At 43.5% G+C, this 20825-nt stretch overlaps 1 protein-coding gene across 2 annotated transcripts in view; it reads right to left on the bottom strand.

Annotated features, from left to right (window-relative positions):
* Positions 1-16720, bottom strand: part of TUBGCP3 (tubulin gamma complex component 3) — a 101445-nt gene extending 84725 nt beyond the window's left edge. The window contains exon 1 of one of the 2 annotated variants that reach the window (XM_075590687.1): positions 16432-16720. In XM_075590687.1, coding sequence (XP_075446802.1) covers positions 16432-16507 — 76 coding nt within the window. In that variant the 5' untranslated portion in view covers positions 16508-16720. The remainder of the gene's footprint in view (positions 1-16431) is intronic. The other variant, XM_075590686.1, reaches the window with a different exon arrangement.
* Between the last annotated feature and the right edge of the window lie 4105 nt (positions 16721-20825).

The raw sequence follows: 20825 nt of genomic DNA, 5'->3' as shown, positions 1-20825 counted from the left end.
AGAAACAAACAAAAGACCCAGATAATTAACCTCTCTAAAAAAGCGCTCAGTCAAGGACATATTAGCTTGCTCTCAAAAGGGCTATCGTTTGCCCCACTAGCAGAATTGATATCTTTGAGTGCGTAAAAGATCTTAATTTATTCTGCTGAAAGCTTAGTCTACACACATTTTTCAAAAGACGTAGATTTTGGCAGAATCGTAATACACCTCTTGAAGACCATAATAGGCAGGTTTGTAACATTGATACTCTTGAAAGCCTTATGGAAGAGGGCCCGAGACCCCCAGGTAAGGGACCCTCTACTAACTTAAAGAACAAATCGTCTTTGACACCTCCTTTAGTACCAATGTGGATATTTCTTTCTAAACTAGTCACCAGGGATCTTATGACGTTACCAGTGATTAAAGGCAAGTCGAATCCGAGTTTTCCAGAAAGACAGCCCCTGATGGACCTGGAGAATGATCACACAGTAATTATAAAACCATCAGATAAAGGTGGGAATGTTGTCATCCTTGATCAAAATGACTATATTATCGAATGTAGACATTATCAGATGTCTACACTATCCTTAAAACCGATCCAACAGCTACATTCCTAAGGGAACCAACTGAAATGCTTAAAATCGGCTTGGAGTCAAAGTTGATTTCGAAGAATGAATATGAATTCATGTTGATAAAAAAAAAAAACATAGGATGGCAACGTTCTACCACACACCAAAAATCCATAAGAGGTTTAGTCCCCCTCGAGGAAGACCCATGGTCTCTGGAAACGGTAATATTCCATCCAATGTCAGCGCCTATCTGGATTGTTTCCTGTGCCCATTTGTAGATACACTTCCATCTTATGTCCGAGATACCAAAGATGTACTGTATTACTAAAATTGGAGAACACTACACTAGATCCACAAACACTTTTGGCAGGACTAGATGTTTAAGAACTCTACTCCAGAATCCCTCACAACTATGGGATGAATGCAGTGGCCCATTTTTTGAGAGCAAGAAGTGAAGAAGCAAAACCTCAGTGATTTTGTCCTGAAGTTACTGGATTATACTCTGACCCACAACAACTTCATGTTTAACCACCACCTGTTTCATCAAGTACGGGGTACCGCTATGGGGACCACCTGGTATCCAGATATACAGTATTAAGAAACTTTATGATCTGTATTGACCATTCGGGGCAGATCACTGTAATTGATTTTACACTCCTACATAAGACACTAAATATATATTATATGGAATTTCAGTTTTATAAATATCTATACTTAATCAACTATACCCTCATTAAAGTTCATCTACCTGCTCCAGGATCAACCTGACTATTCCCAATCTGACTATATAGTTACATAGTTACATAGTAGATGAGGTTGAAAAAAGACTTCCGTCCATCAAGTTCAACCTATGCTAAATTTAGACAACAGATACGTTATCCTATATCTATACTTATTGATCCAGAGGAAGGCAAACAAAAAACCCCATTAAGGGGAAAAATTAATTCCTTCCTGACTCCAAGAATTGGCAATCGGATTAATCCTTCCCATGTACACTTATTTGGTATATCCCTGTATACCTTTCCTTTCTACAAAGATGTCTAACCTTTTTATGAACAAATCTATTGTATTGTATCTGCCATCACAGTCTCCATGGGTAATGAATTCCACATTTTAACTGCCCTTACTGTAAAGAACCCTTTCCTTTGTTGCTGGTGAAATTTCCTTTCCTCCAACCTTAAGGGATGGCCCCAAGTCCTTTGTTCTGCCCGTGGGATGAATAGTTCTTTTGAAATCTCCTTGTATTGTCCCTGAATATATTTGTATATAGTATCATATCCCCTCTTAGACGCCTCTTTTCTAATGCAAATAAATCTAATTTAGCTTGCCTCTCCTCATAAGTTAGAATGTCCACCCCCTTTATTAATTTGGCGGCTCTTCTCTGCACTCTCTCTAGTTCCATAATGTCTTTTCTTAGGATTGGTGCCCAAAATTGTACTCCATATTCAAGGTGTGGTCTTACTAACGCTTTGTAAAGGGGCATAATTATGTTTACTTCCCTTCCATCCATTGCCCGTTTGATGCAAGATAAGATCTTGTTTGCCTTTGCAGCTACTGGATGACATTGGGCACTATTGCTAAGCCTGCTGTCTACAAGCACTCCTAAATCCTTCTCCATCAAGGATTCCCCCAATATATCTCCATTTAATTTGTAAGTCGCCTTTATATTCTTGTATCCCAAATGCATAACCTTACATTTATCTGTATTAAACCTCATCTGCCATTTACCTGCCCACGTTTCCAGTCTCTCCAAGTCCTTCTGAAGAGAAATTACATCCTGCTCTGATTCTATTACCTTACACAATTTAGTATCACCAGCAAAGATGGAGACTTTGCTCTCGATCCCAACCTCAAGGTCATTAATAAACAAATTAAAAAGCAGGGGTCCCAGTACCGATCCCTGAGGTACTCCACTCACGACTTTAGCCCAACCTGAAAAAGTTCCATTTATGACAACCCTCTGTTGTCTGTCCTTTAACCAGTTTTCAATCCAGGTGCATATATTATTACTGAGTCCAACTTTCTTTATTTTGTACACCAACCTCTTGTGTGAAACCGTATCAAAAGCCTTTGCAAAATCTAAGTAGACCACATCAACTGCATTACCCTGGTCTAAATTCCTACTTACCTCCTCAAAAAAAACAAATAAGGTTAGTTTGGCAAGATCTATCCTTCATAAATCCATGCTGACTATTACTAATAATTTTGTTTTCCATTAGGTATTCCTGAATATGCAAACAAAAGAAAAATTAGTGCGCCTGGTGATCTGTTCCTGAAACCACTCACCGTAAAATGGATTATTAAATAAATCCAAGTGTGATAAAAAAAAAAAAAAAAAAAAAAGGGGGGGGGAAAAGGGGAAAAAAAAAAAAAAAAAAATTTTTAATTATAAATTGAATGGAAACGAAAATACACCTTGATGATGTGAGTAGTTAAATCCTATGAATACATATACTTTTATACCATTAATAGGTTATGTGACATGAACCATTAGGAGTGAGAGGGGTTAATTGTGGTTATAGCACAAAAAATGGCAGACGGAACCAAAATGATCCAAACACATAAGCAGCTTCCAATGCAAGGTACCCAAACCTTGCTGAATAAGGACAATAAAGAAAACAACCAGGGAAGCGCTATATTAGTTGGGATCAGGCTCAGCAGCCAATTTTATGTATAAACCACATATAAAACAATAGCATAAAATAGCATGATTGAATACACAAAAATATAATATATAAAATGAGTAACACAAGTCTCTGCCAGTTGGAGATTGTCCAGGTGATGTAAGTGCAAGTTAATGCCCCTGTCTGATGTGACAGACTCGGGCAAGAGTGAAGAGTGAATTCCTGAATATTATCCCGTATTAAACCTTCAAGTAGTTTCCCTACTATTGATGTCAGGCTTACAGGTCTGTAATTTCCCGGTTGTGATCTAGCTCCCTCTTTAAATATAGGCACCACATCTGTTTTACACCAATCTTGTGGTACTGAGCCTGTGGAAATGGAGTCCTTGAATATTAAATATAATGGTTTTGCTATTACTGAACTTAACTCCTTAAGAACTCTTGGATATATGCCATCGGGGCCAGGTGCATTATTTACTTTAATTTTTTCAAGTCGCTTATGAACTTCTTCCTCAGTTAACCAATTGTTCATTAATATGGAGGTTGTGGCTTCCTTCTGCGGCACTACTATTGAACTTGATTCTTCCCTGGTAAACACAGAGGCAAAGAATTTGTTTAATACCTCAGCTTTTTCCTTATCTCCAATTTTCTGCCTACCCATCTCACACTGAAAGGGTCCTATATTTTCTTTTCTCATTTTTTTGTTATTAAGGTACTTAAAGAATTTTTTTGGGTTGACCTTACTTTCTATTGCAATCCTTTTTTCATTATCCATTTTTGCTAATTTGATTGCCCTTTTGCAATTTTTGTTACATTCCTTATAATTCTGATACGATGCCTCTGTCCCTTCTGACTTAAAGAATCTAAACGCCTTCCTCTTCTTGTCCATTTCCTCCCCTACCTGTATATTTAGCCACATTGGTTTTGACTTATTTCTTTTATACTTATTACCCAAGGGTATACACTCATAAGTGTGCTTTTCTAACAATGTTTTAAAGACTGCCCATTTATCTTCTACATTTTTCCCTGCAAAAACATAATCCCGTTGTATTACTACTAGATTAGACCTCAGTTTATTAAATTCTGCCTTTCCAAAGTTGAAGGTCTTTGTTGAACCCAAGTAATCTGTTTTTTGATCATTTATTTCAAATGAGACCATGTTATGATCACTGTTACCCAAATGTTCCAGGACTTGAATATTTGTTATTACTTCTACATTGTTTGATATGACCAAATCCAGAACTGCCCCTCTCCTGGTTGGTTCCTCAATAATTTGGGTCATATAATTGTCTTTAAGCACCGCCAAAAACCTGTTCCCTTTTGTTGTAACGCTAATCTCATTGCCCCAGTCTATGTCTGGATAATTAAAACCCCCCATTATGCAAACATGACCCAGTTTTGATGCCTTCTCCATTTGCAAAAGTATTTTAGCTTCCTCAATCTCACAGATATTTGGTGGTTTATGGCATATTCCCACAAACATTTTCTTTATACTTTTACCTCCACTGCTAATTTCTATCCACAAAGTCTCTACATTTTCATCATTCCCTTCATAGACATCATCCCTTATAATAGGTTTTAGATCCGGTTTAACATATAAAAGATACTCCACCTCCCCTTCTATTTGTTTGATCCTTCCGAAAAAGAGAATAACCCTCTAAATTAACTGTCCAGTCATGAGTTTCATCCCACCATGTTTCAGTAATGCCTATGATATCATACTGCTCCCTTGCAGCTATTAATTCAAGCTCCCCCATTTTATCTGTCAGGCTTCTTGCATTAGCAAGCATGCATTTCAGTTTTTTTTCAGCCTGTACTATTATCTTATCTGCTCCTTCCTTTCTGCGCCCACTTGGTTTAGTCTTTAGAAGTTTTCTTGTATTATCTGTATTTACTATGGATGTCTCACTGCTTGTCAAACTCGCACTTGCCCCCATTCTACCTCCACACCACCTTGTATCCTCATCTATTCCATTTAGTTCATTATCTGTTTCATTGCCCTGCCCCCTCAATCCTAGTTTAAAATCTCCTCCAACCTTTTTAGCATTCTCCCCCCCTAGCACAGAAGATCCCATTTCATTGAGGTGCAATCCGTCCCTAGAATATAGATTCTCAGAAAAGGAGTCCCAGTGCTCTAAAAGCCCAAACCCTCCTTCCTGCACAACTTTCTTAGCCATGCATTAACCTCCCTGATCTCTGACTGTCTCCCTGCGGTAGCGCATGGCACTGGTAGTATTTCAGAAAATACTACCTTGGAGGTCCTTGCCTTAAGCTTTTGGCCTAGATCCCTGTAATCATTTTTTAGGACCCTCCATCTTTCTCTAACTTTGTCATTGGTGCCAACGTGTACCAAGACCGCCGGGTCAATCCCAGCCCCCCCCCAACAATCTGTCTACCCGATCCGCAATGTGCCGAACCCGAGCACCCGGGAGACAACAAACTGTTCGGTTCATGTGGTCCTGGCAACAGATTGCCCTATCTACCTTCCTAATAATGGAGTCCCCTACCACCACAATCTTTCTTTGTATCTGAGCATCCTGAGTCCCCACTGTGCTGGAGGAACTATTCCCCTGGCTGCTAGAGGAATCAGTCTCCCCAGCCCTGCCATTTCTGCCCTGACACTCCCAATATCTTCACTCAACATGGCAAATCTATTGGGATGTGTCGACTCAGAAATGGCCTGCCTCTCCCTATTGCCCCCGCTTCCCCTTCTAACTGTCACCAACTACCTACCTGCTCCTCACTAACAGCAACCAAGCTACCTACCTGCTCCTCACTAAAAGCACCACCATCTGCACCACTAGTCGAAGCAAGGGCCTGCTCAGTGAGCTCTAATTCCCTTTCAAGATTGCCAATGTCGCTCAATATTGCAAGTTGCCTCTTCAGATCAGCAATCTCTGACTCTAAAGAGACCACCTGCTCACACTTTTCACAGCGGTATGCTCCTTGGAACAGCTGCTCCAAGTGCACATACATGTGACAAGATGTGCACTGAGTGGCATTTTCAATCCTGCTCATTCTAGCAACTATGAAGTTTAGAAGTACGAACAGTAACTGTACTTCAATAACTATACCATGTTTAACCGCTTCCTTGTTCAAACTGCTTCTGGTTCTAACTGCACACACTTTAAACAACCAGCACTTGAAATCAACCACACATATCAGTCAGTACACGCAAGCTCAGGATTCGTTAGAAGCCTCTGTTTAAATAGGGACACCCACCAGGTGTGTTAGGTTATCAATTAACTAACCCCACCCACTGCAGGTGTGTTAGGCCAGCCAATTAACCAACCACACCCACTCTGCCTCAGGCAGGAGAAAGGGGGAAAAAAGTTACAGGCTTCAAATTACAGCACACTTTAAAAATATGTTCTTCCAGAGATTACTACTGACACTGACTGACTTTTTGTTCCAGTAACATTCATTCAATCACTAATACTTTGACCTCAGAGCTCTTACATTAAAAATTAACAAATTACCAGTGTTTGGGTATATATTTTAATAGTTTTAATGATTTCGATACTATAAACAATTTGTAGTGCTACTTATTGCCAAAATGTTGGCTTTACATTGCTATTGTCCGTGCAATGATATACATAGATAACCCGATCTGATAGGGTAGAATAGTTATACTCTGCTATCGGCCAACAAGGTATCCAGCCTCCATCATGGCATTTAAATACTCACCATAGGGAGCAAAATTATTGCTTCCTCGCCCCTGAAGAAGTGAGAGGGACTTGCGAAACATGTCGGAGAAGGGAGAAGAAAGACGTCGCTACTGAGACGTCACCGAGTAGACACAGTCGTGCTGCTATCATCCCACACTACCAGCACTTAGAATCATGGCTTTTATACCGGTTACTTTGATTTCGGGTTCATCGTAACCCTAGCGATCCTTGTTTTCGCATGATCATACTATGACTATATATAGCCAACTACACATAACTTATATACCGGTCACAATATATCTTGGGTTCTCCGCAACCCCAGTGATCTGATCCTGTATTCAGGCCCGCCAAGAGGGGGTGGGGTCTGCGTGTCCATTTAAAAAAACAAAAAAAAAACAAACACAGTGTGACTGCGGGGCACCCGGTGGCGGGTCTCTCGACGGCAGCGCCGGAAGTCAGCTGGGCTAAGCTTCCGGCGCGAGAGGGAGGCCCGGCGCGCACGAGCAGCAGCGTGGGACAGGCAGCTGCAGCGTTGCGCGCCACCACCCTGTAGCATCACAGCCGCCACCACCACCCCCCCTCAGCACCACCACCCCCCCCTCCCGTCCACAACAACCGGCCCCCTGCACACACCGGCACACCGCCCCCTTCCCCCCCCCCCCCCCCCCGCGCAGCCACCGGACCTGACCTGAGAGACCATCCCCATGTTAAGTCTGATTTTTCTATGTATTGGGGGGGTTGGGGTATTTTTTTATATGTATTGGGTGGTGAGAGTATATTTTTTTATATGTATTTGGTGGAGTTTGGGGTATATTTTTATATGTATTGGGAGGTTGGGGTATATTTATTTTTATATGTATTGGGGGGTCGGGTACTTTTTATATGTATTGGGGGGTCGGGTACTTTTTATATGTATTGGGGAGGTCGGGTACTTTTTATATGTATTGGGGAAGTGGGGGTATTTTTATATAAAACAAAAATAGTGATAGACAGCACTCTTAATATCCGACAGTAATAGCTAACTGCAGGGTGCAGACAAGGAACCAAAGAAGGACCCAATTTCCTCCTAATCAATTAATAAAATATTAATAATAGTTCCAGCATTCACTGACTAAAAGGACAAATCTCAAAAGCGGGATAAATGCCAAATCAAAAAATATATTTAATACAAGCACAAGGTATATACATGGAGCAGTGCGACACAAGCAAAATGATATAGCACAAAAAACTCGAGAAAATATGATCCAGCAGTAGCAAAAGAGCGTAAGTAAATGAGCAAAATAGGTCAAAATCAAAACCACAGGGCATCTGACGGCAATCGTTGTTTCTATCACTCTCTTCTCCTGCTGCAAGGGGCTGCTGAATGAATGAGTTTGTGTGATCCAGTGTAGATAAGGGCTGACGGTGTAATGTCATCAGAGGACGTGAAGTGAATACATAGCCAGCAGCTGATAGAGCTGTCATCAGGGATAGGGAACAGCTGACTGCGTCCACGTATTCTCATATTCAATGCGCATGTCCCCGTGTGGACTCACAGAGGAGAACCATCTGGCCCGCGCAGTGCATGTCCATGTGAGGACTACTGAGGAGAGGAGAACCATGCGCGCGCATCAGTCCCGCATGCGCAATGTAGAATCAAGTAGTCAAAACATTCGAAATCACACCCACATATGTCTGTGGGTACATAATACTTGAAATTATCCCATAAAGCAGGGTGTCCAAAAGAACTACCTAAAGTGAAATGAAATAAAAGCATGAATAAAGAACGTTAAAACAACTCTCGTGTGAAACTTTGTCCAAACATAAATGCGTATTAATAAAGACAAATAACGAAAAATAACAGGAGAGCTCCACCTGACAAGTGTATGTAACCACCGATCTGTAGAGTAAAGAGATGTCCTGGGATAGAGGTGGGTGGAGACAACCATACTAATTGAATCAGTCCCTGCGACAATTACAGTAGTCTTTTAGGTGGGGATGATACATTTTTATGAAATTTAGGTAGTGTGTATAATACAGGTGTTATAGGGTCTTTTTTTATTCAAATTTTTTTTTGCTTTTTAGATAATACACCACTCATGTATGATTGGTTTACGACCTGCAAGATTTTTTTTTTTTAGCAACCTCATGTGTGGGATTTTGATCTACCTGCCTGAAACTATTAATGTCCCCTAGTTGCCTCAGAATCTCTGACCTATCGTCACCCTTATTCATGACGACTATGGCCCCACCTTTATCGGCGGGTTTAATGATTATTCAGATAAAAGGACTTTTACACGTTTGTCTAGACATGTCATTTATCTTATTAAGTGTCCTTGTGGTCTGGGATATGTGGGGGAGACGACACAGTTAGTGAAGGATAGGATTAGACAACATAAGGCTGCCATCCGGAGATGTGATCCAGAAGCACCCGTGGCCCATCACTTCACAATTGTTGGGCATAATGCTAGCCAGCTAAGGTACCAGGTTATTGATGGTATGAGGACGAGTCGCCGGGACGGAGATACACAAAGGTTGTTACTCCAGGAGGAATCCAGATGGATCAGGCTTCTAAAAAGCATGGCCCAGAGGAGCATGAACAAGGAACTGGACCTTAGTTGCTACTTCTAATATGCTATGTTCTATTTGGTTACCTTTGATTTAACCTGGTCCTATGGTATGTGTGCAGCGCCCTATAACCGGCAGCCTCTAAGATTTGCCTCAGTGACCTGGCACTACAACGATTCCGTTGCCCCTTATTCTGAGGTATGTGGCTAGGCCAGCATGGGTCACTAGTAGCAGTCTTGGTGTATTGATCCATCCCTCATGTATGGTTGTCTCCACCCACCTCTATCCCAGGACATCGGTGGTTACATACACTTGTCAGGTGGAGCTCTCCTGTTATTTTTCGTTATTTGTCTTTATTAATACGCATTTATGTTTGGACAAAGTTTCACACGAGAGTTGTTTTAACGTTCTTTATTCATGCTTTCATTTCACTTTAGGTAGTTCTTTTGGACTACCTGCTTGACAGGACAATTTCAACTTCTAATGCATATGATCCTGTGTGGGACTGACATGCAGACGACAAAGAGGGTAATTCTGCAGAGTATTATGTACCCACAGACATATGTGGGTGTGGTTTCGAACAGGCCCTCCCAAAGGAGGAGCGAGATCCAGCCCCCACTACCCTGAACTACACTGTGCAGGCGCGCTCGCGGGTCGGATGCGTGTGCACGGATCTCCTCTCCTCAGAAGTTCTCAAACGGACAAGCACTGCGCACCGTCAGCCCTTATCTACACTGGATCACACAAACTCATTCAGCAGCCCCTTGCAGCAGGAGAAGAGAGTGATAGAAACAACGATTGCCGTCTCATGCCCTGTGGTTTTGATTTTGAACTATTTTGCTGATTCACTTATGCTCTTTGCTACTGCTGGATCATATTTTCTCAGCACTTATTGCTTAGAAGGTTATCAGTTGTTCTGTGCTTTAGGGGCTTTGCTCAATATTTGGGGGTACTGAGGTTAGGGAAGAACCTTATGTACTCTTGGGACATGAGGGAATGGGCCCGAGGATGGGGATTTCCCCGAAAAGTTGCCCCCCTTATCTCCCCCCACCCCCCCTTGTTTTCCCACTCCCTATCCCTGGGGTATGCCCCTATGCTACCTATGTTTTGAGTTTTTTGCGCTATATCATTTTGCTTGTGTCGCACTGCTCCATGTATATATCTTGTGCTAGTATTAAATATATTTTTTGATTTGGTATTTATCCTGCTTTTGAAATTTATCGTATTAGTCAGTGATCGCTAGAACTATTATTGGTATTTTTATATGTATTGGGGGCTATTTTTATATGTATTGGGGGGGCTATTTTTATATGTTTTGGGAGGACGTGGGGGTATATTGTTATATGTATTGGGATGGTCTCGCATATTTTAGCATTGTGTCCAGTATTTTTGGACACGCCACCTGGCAACCCTAGACACCGCCTCTCCACACCCCCCCAGCCATCCTGCAGCCACCGGCCTAACGCCACCCCTCCCTGTAGCAACCGCACCCCCTTCGCAGCCACCAGTCCTGCCGCAGCAACGTCCCCCCACCCCAGTAGCAACCACCGGCGCACTGGCCCCAGTATCAGACATCGCCACTCCCTAACCCACTGCCCATAACACAGCAACCCCCCCCCTCCACCCCCAATCAGCCACAGACCATCCCGCAGCCATTGCGCCACCCCCCCCCCAAGCCACCATCCACAAGGTAAGTCTGATTTTTATTTGTATTGGGGGTGTATTTTTTATATGTATTGGTGGGGTGGGGGGTGGGAGGTGGTCGTATATTTTTTATATGTATTGGGGGTTAAGTAAAATTTGCACGCTAATTTTTTTTTACGTGGTTGGTGCGCTATGGGTTGGGGGGGGGGGGGGCAGCTCCTTTCATTTGTGCTGGGCCCCATGATTTCTGTTGGTGGCCCTGCCTGTATTATTAGAATGTACCATAGCTGCATTCACTCAATATGACCATGTACAGCTAGGTGTGCGTTTGTGGGTTAAGTGCAGCTCTTTACAGATAGGGGTCTCACTTGACACCATAGTGCTACAATCACTGACACTTTGGTGGAGATCATTTAGATAGCTATTTTGCAGTCGAGAATATTATAGTGAGATTGGTGGAAATACTTATGCTGCTTAGTGTGCTGCGGACAGGATATTGTTAGAACGACCTACTGATACATTTCTAGCACTCCATTTATGAGGTACGATTTTGCTACGTTTTGTGTCAGATCATCATAGTATTAGCAATGGCTGGAGAGGATTACAGGTACAACCCAATAGGAGATTAGTGATACAATGTATTGTTAATCACAGTTGTCAATTTTATTATTTAAACACTCACTGTGCTCCCATTGCCAATACCAATCTAATGCCCAATATACATAGGTTCTTACTCCAATAAGTATTTATACTAAGAAGCGTATATCCTGCTAGTTATACGACTATGCAGATATCTGTCCTTTATACCACACAGGACAGACCCAACTAACAAGAAGTAACTTTTCTACTACTCCCGAGAAATGGAGAAATGGAGGAGAGAGAGAGAGAGAGAGAGAGAGAGAGAGAGAGAGAGAGAGAGAGAGAGAGAGAGAGAGAGAGAGAGAGAGAGAGAGAGAGAGAGAGAGAGAGAGAGAGAGAGAGAGAGAGAGAGAGAGAGAGAGAGAAATAAAATATTATTTTGTTCATTATTACTGATCCCAACGTGGTTAAGAGATTGACCAAAAGGAGGTACAGTATTTAACTATGGGCCTTTTGTTAGCCTAAATATACATATACACTGGCATAGAGAGCATCTTTGTGGGATCTCTTTCTGACTCTTCTTGAGCCCAAACTGTATACATTGTTATGATATACCCCTGTGCCCCTGCTACTAATTATCCCAGGACTAATAATTAGGAGAGCGGTCTGGTTCATCTGGTGTAACTTGAATCATTCTGTAAGTTTACAGTGATGTTTATATATACACACAAGATTTAATCTTGGTACCCTTTATGCATGCTATTTTTAATGTCTACCTGGTTACTTTACTTTGTATATGCTCCTAATAGGACAGTTAACCATTAATATAATCTCTGTACTGTGACACCATATTATTTGTCAACGTTTGAAGTGCAGTTTTTTTAATTTATTTTTTTACTAAGCATACTGTACATGGTCAGTGTGCTTTGGGTTCTTATTGTGCTATTTAACACATCGTTGGTAAATTTACCTAATAAATTGTATTTATTAATACTAATTTTCCTGGTCGCTTGTGCACAGTTTTCTTGTATCTGTTCTGGAACTCTCATTTGGGAGTTCTTGTTCTAGGAGCTCTTTGGAAGGCTGCTGCTCTCAGCAGCACAGGGACAGAAGTGTGCTGTACTTTACATGGGAGGGCAAGCACGAGCTCAATATTTACACCCCTTTTGTTTCCTACATTAAATACTGATCTCTCGAGTGAAGAGGCACACACTGATGTATATCATTTTGCAGACTAATTCCTCCAACAAAAATATTTCCCAGCGCAATTTTTGAGCAAAGAACCTTGATTTAATGGTAAAAATGGGACAACAAAAAATACGTTCCTAGACTTAACATTTGCAACTCAATACATATCTCCAAATGATGCACATTAAGTTTATAATTCAGTTTCAATGGTATCCCATATTCTACATCAGAGGGGAGGGGGTTTGGGGGCTCAAGCCCCTCCAACAGGTCAGGCTTTCAGGATATCCCTGCTTCAACACAGGTGGCTCCATCAGAGGCTCAGTCTGAGTTTGGGCTTGAGCACCCTTGCCCTACATGAGGAAATGCAATTCATTAATACAGTACATGTACTGAGTGCGCTTCTGCCTACTTGTCTAAAACATATGAGTGGTTGTGAAGTCTGTGTAAATGCATTTATGGCACACGCAGTATATGATACAGGGCAAGGTTGTGGTTTGTGTGTAGCTGCATTTGTGCCATGCACTGCGCACACTGCAATATTTAGTGGCGAGGTCTATTTAAATACATTTATTGCATACACTTGGACAGGATTATCTGCATATAATACATGCAAGTTTGTGTGTTTATATGTATTACATGTTTTATGCATATACTGTTGCTCTGCAGTTAGTAGGTGTGTATGTGCTCTGCCCTGGCTATAGAGCAGTGGTTATGAGGTGTATATATACAAAGTACATTCAAGCTCTGTCTATAACAATTGGGTATGATGCCTGTGTATAAAAGCACAGTGCTTGTAAGATGCATGCATTGAGGTTATTATAAAGTGTGTGCACTCTTCATATAACATGCTTACAATGACTGGTTATATGAAGTATATACATGCTCTGTTTAATACTGCCAATATAAAGATCTGTATGCATGTTTTACATGCATTACATGGTTTGTACACAATATAACGCCGTGGTTATCTTGGATGTATACACACACATTTGTAGATTGCGGTGTACATGCACTAGATGTATATTCTGTATATACAGTAGCAATGTTGTAATGAGGTCTGAGTGTATATATGGGGCACGGGTGCTGTGCATAAGGTTTGTGTGTATATGAGGGGCATGGGTGCTGTGTATATACCACGATATGCACGCAGTGTATACAACTTTGGTGTCTATGTATATGAATAACATGCATTGTGTGTATATACACAACTGGGATAATGGGGTCAGTGTATATGAATGACATGCTGTGCACCTTGGTGGTGTCTAGTCATGTTATATTTACAGTATAATGTTGTGGGGGGTTTTCTGCCAGGGAACACATTTACATTGCTGTAAGGTGCTGATGTATGTACAGTGCTGTACAGTATGTGAGGTGCTGCTGTGTATACAGTATGTGAGGTGCTGCTGGTGTATACAGTGCTGCACAGTATGTGAGGTGCTGCTGTGTATACAGTATGTGAGGTGCTGCTGGTGTATACAGTGCTGCACAGTATGTGAGGTGCTGCTGTGTATACAGTATGTGAGGTGCTGCTGGTGTATACAGTGCTGCACAGTATGTGAGGTGCTGCTGTGTATATTGCTGTACAGTATGTGAATTGCTGCTACGTATACAGTGCTGTACAGTATGTGAGGTGCTGCTGTGTATATTGCTGTACAGTATGTGAATTGCTGCTGGTGTATACAGTGCTGTACAGTATGTGAGGTGCTGCTGGTGTATACAGTGCTGTACAGTATGTGAGGTGCTGCTGGTGTATACAGTGCTGTACAGTATGTGAGGTGCTGCTGGTGTATACAGTGCTGTACAGTTTGTGAGGTGCTGCTGCTTTGTATACAGTGCTGTACAGTTTGTGAGGTGCTGCTGCTGTGTATACAGTGCTGTACAGTATGTGAGGTGCTGCTGTGTATACAGTGCTGTACAGTATGTGAGGTGCTGCTGTGTATACAGTGCTGTACAGTATGTGAGGTGCTGCTGTGTATACAGTGCTGCACAGTATGTGAGGTGCTGCTGTGTATATTGCTGTACAGTATGAGAATTGCTGCTACGTATACAGTGCTGTACAGTATGTGAGGTGCTGCTGGTGTATACAGTGCTGTACAGTGTGTGAGGTGCTGCGGGTGTATACAGTATGTGAGGTGCTGCTGGTGTATACAGTGGTGTACAGTATGTGAGGTACTGCTGCGTATACAGTGGTGTACAGTATGTGAGGTGCTGCTGGTGTATACAGTGCTGTACAGTGTGTGAGGTGCTGCGGGTGTATACAGTGCTGTACAGTATGTGAGGTGCTGCTGGTGTATACAGTATGTGAGGTGCTGCTGGTGTATACAGTGCTGTACAGTATGTGAGGTGCTGCTGGTGTATACAGTGCTGTACAGTATGTGAGGTGCTGCTGGTGTATACAGTGCTGTAGAGTATGTGAGGTGCTGCTGGTGTATACAGTGCTGTAGAGTATGTGAGGTGCTGCTGGTGTATACAGTGCTGTAGAGTATGTGAGGTGCTGCTGGTGTATACAGTGCTGTACAGTATGTGAGGTGCTGCTGGTGTATACAGTGCTGTAGAGTATGTGAGGTGCTGCTGGTGTATACAGTGCTGTAGAGTATGTGAGGTGCTGCTGGTGTATACAGTGCTGTACAGTATGTGAGGTGCTGCTGGTGTATACAGTATGTGAGGTGCTGCTGGTGTATACAGTGGTGTACAGTATGTGAGGTACTGCTGCGTATACAGTGGTGTACAGTATGTGAGGTGCTGCTGGTGTATACAGTGCTGTACAGTGTGTGAGGTGCTGCGGGTGTATACAGTGCTGTACAGTATGTGAGGTGCTGCTGGTGTATACAGTATGTGAGGTGCTGCTGGTGTATACAGTGCTGTACAGTATGTGAGGTGCTGCTGGTGTATACAGTGCTGTACAGTATGTGAGGTGCTGCTGGTGTATACAGTGCTGTAGAGTATGTGAGGTGCTGCTGGTGTATACAGTGCTGTAGAGTATGTGAGGTGCTGCTGGTGTATACAGTGCTGTAGAGTATGTGAGGTGCTGCTGGTGTATACAGTGCTGTACAGTATGTGAGGTGCTGCTGGTGTATACAGTGCTGTAGAGTATGTGAGGTGCTGCTGGTGTATACAGTGCTGTAGAGTATGTGAGGTGCTGCTGGTGTATACAGTGCTGTACAGTATGTGAGGTGCTGCTGGTGTATACAGTGCTGTACAGTATGTGAGGTGCTGCTGGTGTATACAGTGCTGTAGAGTATGTGAGGTGCTGCTGGTGTATACAGTGCTGTACAGTATGTGAGGTGCTGCTGGTGTATACAGTGCTGTACAGTATGTGAGGTGCTGCTGGTGTATACAGTGCTGTACAGTATGTGAGGTGCTGCTGGTGTATACAGTGCTGTACAGTATGTGAGGTGCTGCTGGTGTATACAGTGCTGTACAGTATGTGAGGTGCTGCTGGTGTATACAGTGCTGTAGAGTATGTGAGGTGCTGCTGGTGTATACAGTGCTGTAGAGTATGTGAGGTGCTGCTGGTGTATACAGTGCTGTAGAGTATGTGAGGTGCTGCTGGTGTATACAGTGCTGTACAGTATGTGAGGTGCTGCTGGTGTATACAGTGCTGTACAGTATGTGAGGGGTTGCTCTCCGTTACCTTCCCCTTTGCCCAGTATCCGGCAGCACAGGTTCTGCAGCAGAACGTTCGGGGACTTCTGATCCGGGTTCGCCATTCTGACGATGACTTGTCAGCTTCACCGCCCCGCGTGCGCCTTGTCTGAGGGGAGGGGGTGGGGGGCAGTTCCCCGCCTCGCGCCGCTCCCTCCCCTTTGACTTCTAACCGCCCACTCAGCCGTTAACGGTCACCGCAGCCACTGGCAACGGCGCCATTTTAACAAAACCCGCCGAAAGCTTCTGTCACTTCCCACAATGCCCCTCTCCCTATGTCTGCAGCTGTTGTTGTGACAGCGCCGCTGCAACCTCAATATCTCCCGCCCGGCGCTATCACACACACTATGGTTCCGGCAGTGCTCTGCCTTCAAAGGGCCCGTGTGCAGGGGGAAGAGTGCAGTTCTGGGGCAAAACAAACTGCACCTGATATGTCATCGGAAAAAAATCCTATGGATTTCAATGGGATTATTTTTTTCCTGATGCTGTGCAAAAAAAAAAAATTTACCCCAGAATTGCATTACTTTTGCCTTGATACAGACCCAAATGTTTTGTGTAAAAAATAAAGTGTGCCATAATGTTATAATAACTGTAGAGTGGAAACAGTTCCTTTATGGGCTTAATAATGTTGTAAGGTTCCATGACAAAGGGACCAGTGGGCTCCTGAAGCCTTGTATTTCATCTCTTAACACCAGAAGACCTGCTGTGTCTCACATTCTGATCATTGTTTTTAGAATGATTTTAAATCAAAACATGCAAATACAATTTACTTTTTTTAAAGCTGTATTTTGAGTTTGCGACCTTCAAAAAAAGTTTTTTTTTTTCCCGTGGGTTACCATAAGTCCCAGCTTAACCGATTTTCTCAAAATTGTTCAAATGTCCCGGTTTTTAGCTTTTCCCTAAAGGCCCTAAAAATTGACACTGCATGTTTTTATGTATATCCTGGGTTCCCTGGTTCCCCCCTCCTTCAGTTCCCCACTTACCTCTGCTACACCAGGGGAACCACCGGCAAGCTGCAGGAGCTAGTAGAGGGGCGATCCGGTCGCCGGAGCTCCAAGGGAGGCGGCGGCCATGTTGCTACTCCCTGCGCATGCCGCGAGGGTGCGAAACTCAATGGCGTACTGACCTACCGTGCGAGTTCCCTGGCGGATCCACAGGAGTGAAGCTGAATCTGAAGTTACACGTCCTGGAGAGTCAAACACCAATTTGAAAGTATGATGAAGGCAGGGGAGCCGCTGATCAGGGGTGAATCCCTCTCCCAGAGCGGGGAGGCCCAGGCCAGTACCTCGTCAGTGAGCAGAGAAATTATGTATGCCTCCCGGGCTCGGTGCATGGTGAACATGGACGGTTGTAATTCAAATTGGATAGAGCATTGATTAAGAAATCCCCTGCATGTCATAGGGTCCCCACCATACCGTAGACGAGTTGGGATCCGAGGTTCTCTGATCTCTGGAGATAAGGGAAGCGGTATTGTAGCTGCCTCTGCAGCCTTCAAGTCTGGCTGATGTGTGCCTATGTGGGTGACTAAGTCCTGCACCGCATCACACATCCGTGCCAGTTGTTGTTCGTGTAGGGCGAGGCGTTGCTCATGATCCCCCAAGTACTGTTCTTGAAGTGTTAACGGCTTGTCCAATCTTAGCGGGGTCATATTTGGGCCGATCAAAATCTAACAATGCTTGTCTTAAGCAGGAAGCAGACCCACAGGGCTGAGGGAGGAAGGTGAAAGAACCGACCTGATCCGAGGGACAGAGTGCTGATAGAGTAGTGCATCGTAGGCTGAAGGTCAGGCCTAGCAGCAGAGTTGCGTAATCGGTGTGGATGCAGAGGTCGAGGCAGGCTGAAGACAGATAGTCGAGGTACGTGAGCCGGGACTGGTAACGTGGAAGACAATAGGTATAAGCACGTAGCAGGAACTCAGCATGAACTGGAACTTTGCTCTGCAACTTCCTGCTCAGTGGGCTGTCTATTTAAAGGAAGTTGCCAGAAACAAAGATGGACGATTCGGCCACAGAGGACGAGCAAGAGCAAAATTCCAAACCAGGAACCTGAAAACCCGGAAAGTATTTTTCCAAACCTCATACATCCAATCAAAATGTGTTGTCTTATTTAATGTATGTAAAAGCAGCTCGGGTTACAAATGGTTAAACAATTTTGTGAATGAGTGTGTTAGAAAATGTGGTGAACCTTACACTAGAATTCACTGTAATTGGCGATTTAAATTTTACCTAAACCGGAGGTTTCCCCAGAGCGGCGTGTACGGGGTGAAGAAAGGTCCACCAGGGCAATTGAGGATTCGATGTTGCTGCTTTCGATTCATGACCCAAGCACATGTTAGTAGTTTGTGTGACAAAATCACACAAAAAAATTATACAATAGCTCAAACTGTGGCGTAACACACATCCGTTCTGGGGAAACCCACAATTCAGATAAGTAATTAAAATTAAAAAAAGAAATTCCCAGGTGGGACTGCTGCTTTAATGGCTAAATACTGAATTAGTCATTAAACCATCAGACAAAGGTGGTAACATTGTCATCCAGGATACTGATGCATGTGTGACTGAGAATAAACGCCTACTGGGTGACAAACTGTGCTACCGAATCATCAACAGCAGTCCCACTTTACTCTTCTGGTCAATACATCAAAGAGGTCTTGATAATAATTTGATCAATAAATCAGAGTGTGAATTATGCTTCCTAAATCTCCTACAGTGGCAACTTTCTACAGTCTGCCTAAAGTCCACAAGAACCAGCAACATCCACCCGGTCGACCCATCATGTCAGGGAACAATTGCCTCACTGAAGCGTGTGTGACGGTAGGGGTAGCCAGCCTCACATAATAAAGGTGAAGCCCGGCTGGCTGGCCCAATACCGTGTGTAATGGCCACCTCTGTGAGGCTCATGTTGGCCACTGTATGAAATGTTTTGTGTAACCCCTTTCAGAAACGTGCAATAATCACGGTGTGATGCCTGGATGGGGGAAAACTGTAAGAATTGGGGAAAGGGGACACTAACATTAAAAGTGTACTTTTATTCCCCATGTTAGAAAGTAGCATGTTCCCCATACAGTTAGTAATTCACTTAACTGGGCTGTCTGCAGATAAATGCCGGGTCGTAACAAAAGGCTGGGAGCAGCTAAGTCCCGGGACAAATGGTGAGCGGGCAAGGGCTGAGGATCAGGTCCGGGGACGGGCTCACCGCGGGGTAGAGCCTTTGTTCCCTGCAGACACTGAGGCACCTACCCAGCGTGAGGTACAACACTTGACAAGGGAACCGTTTGCTGGGTCTGAGCCCCGTAGGCACGATTCCCATTGGCAAGTTTGAATTCCTCACTGTCCATTAGCTCTGTCATCCAGGGGCGGTCCTGAGCACTTAAGCCGCCCCTCATTGGTGCAGCCGGGCGAGCCCTCATCCTCTGATTGGCTGCACAGTCATTATACACGCTGTGATTGGCCGGCGGCTCTGGCTCCATCTATATTATAGCCAGTGGGGTTTATTTAAGGAGAGCGGATGATGCAGGAAACCAGAACATCTTTGGAGCTGATCGGAGACACGACTGGCGGGAGATTTGAAAGTGCTTTGTGCGAAATAGCACTGATCTCAGCAGAGAAGCGCGGGACTTGAAGCGTACAGGATAAACCTTCTGAAGCAGGCTCCTGCACCTAGTTGAGGCTAGAGTCTTCCCCCCAGACACCCAGTTGGTGAGTGTTTCACTTTGATCTTGTATTTTGTGTGTTTGCTGGCTAGCCAGAATAAACTTTCGTTCATTCAATTATTGTGTCCTGTCTGGTGATAGTGATCCCGGTGGTTTAGGTGTTTAAAGTACTGGTCCCCGTGAAAATGTGTATGTGGACAGAGTTCTTCAGAGCCATCACAAGCCTTCTTTCCCACGTCCAAGACACCACGGACATCCTCAATAGATTAAATGGTGTCACAGTCACCTCTGATACTTTCCTTGCTAGTCTTGACGTGAAGTCGCTCTATACCAGCATCAGACAAAATAATGGGCTTGTGCTCACTTTTAATCCACAGGGACTCAGATTTGGGAAGCACAATACTTTCATCCTAAACCTCTTGGAATTCATGTTGACACATAATTACTTTGTCTTTAATGGAAAATACTACCACTAGACCCAGGGCACAGCGATCGGCATGGCCTGAGTGCCTACCTATGTCAACCTGTACCTGGGCTGGTGGGAAGATGTCCATGTGTGCACTGACCACATTAACCAGGTACATAGATTACATCATGTTATTGAGAAGGGATCTGCCACACTTTTTTCTGAATTCATCACACACGTGAACAATAATCAACTGAACCTTAAGTTAACATCTGATATCAGCGAAACTGCAATTACATTCCATGATCTCGATTAAATATAGCAA

Source organism: Ascaphus truei, chromosome 3 (genome assembly GCF_040206685.1).
Source record: "Ascaphus truei isolate aAscTru1 chromosome 3, aAscTru1.hap1, whole genome shotgun sequence".
NCBI classification, from domain to species: Eukaryota; Metazoa; Chordata; class Amphibia; order Anura; family Ascaphidae; genus Ascaphus; species Ascaphus truei.
The sequence above is the reverse complement of the archived record's forward strand: the minus strand, read 5'-3'. Positions and strand labels throughout refer to the sequence as shown.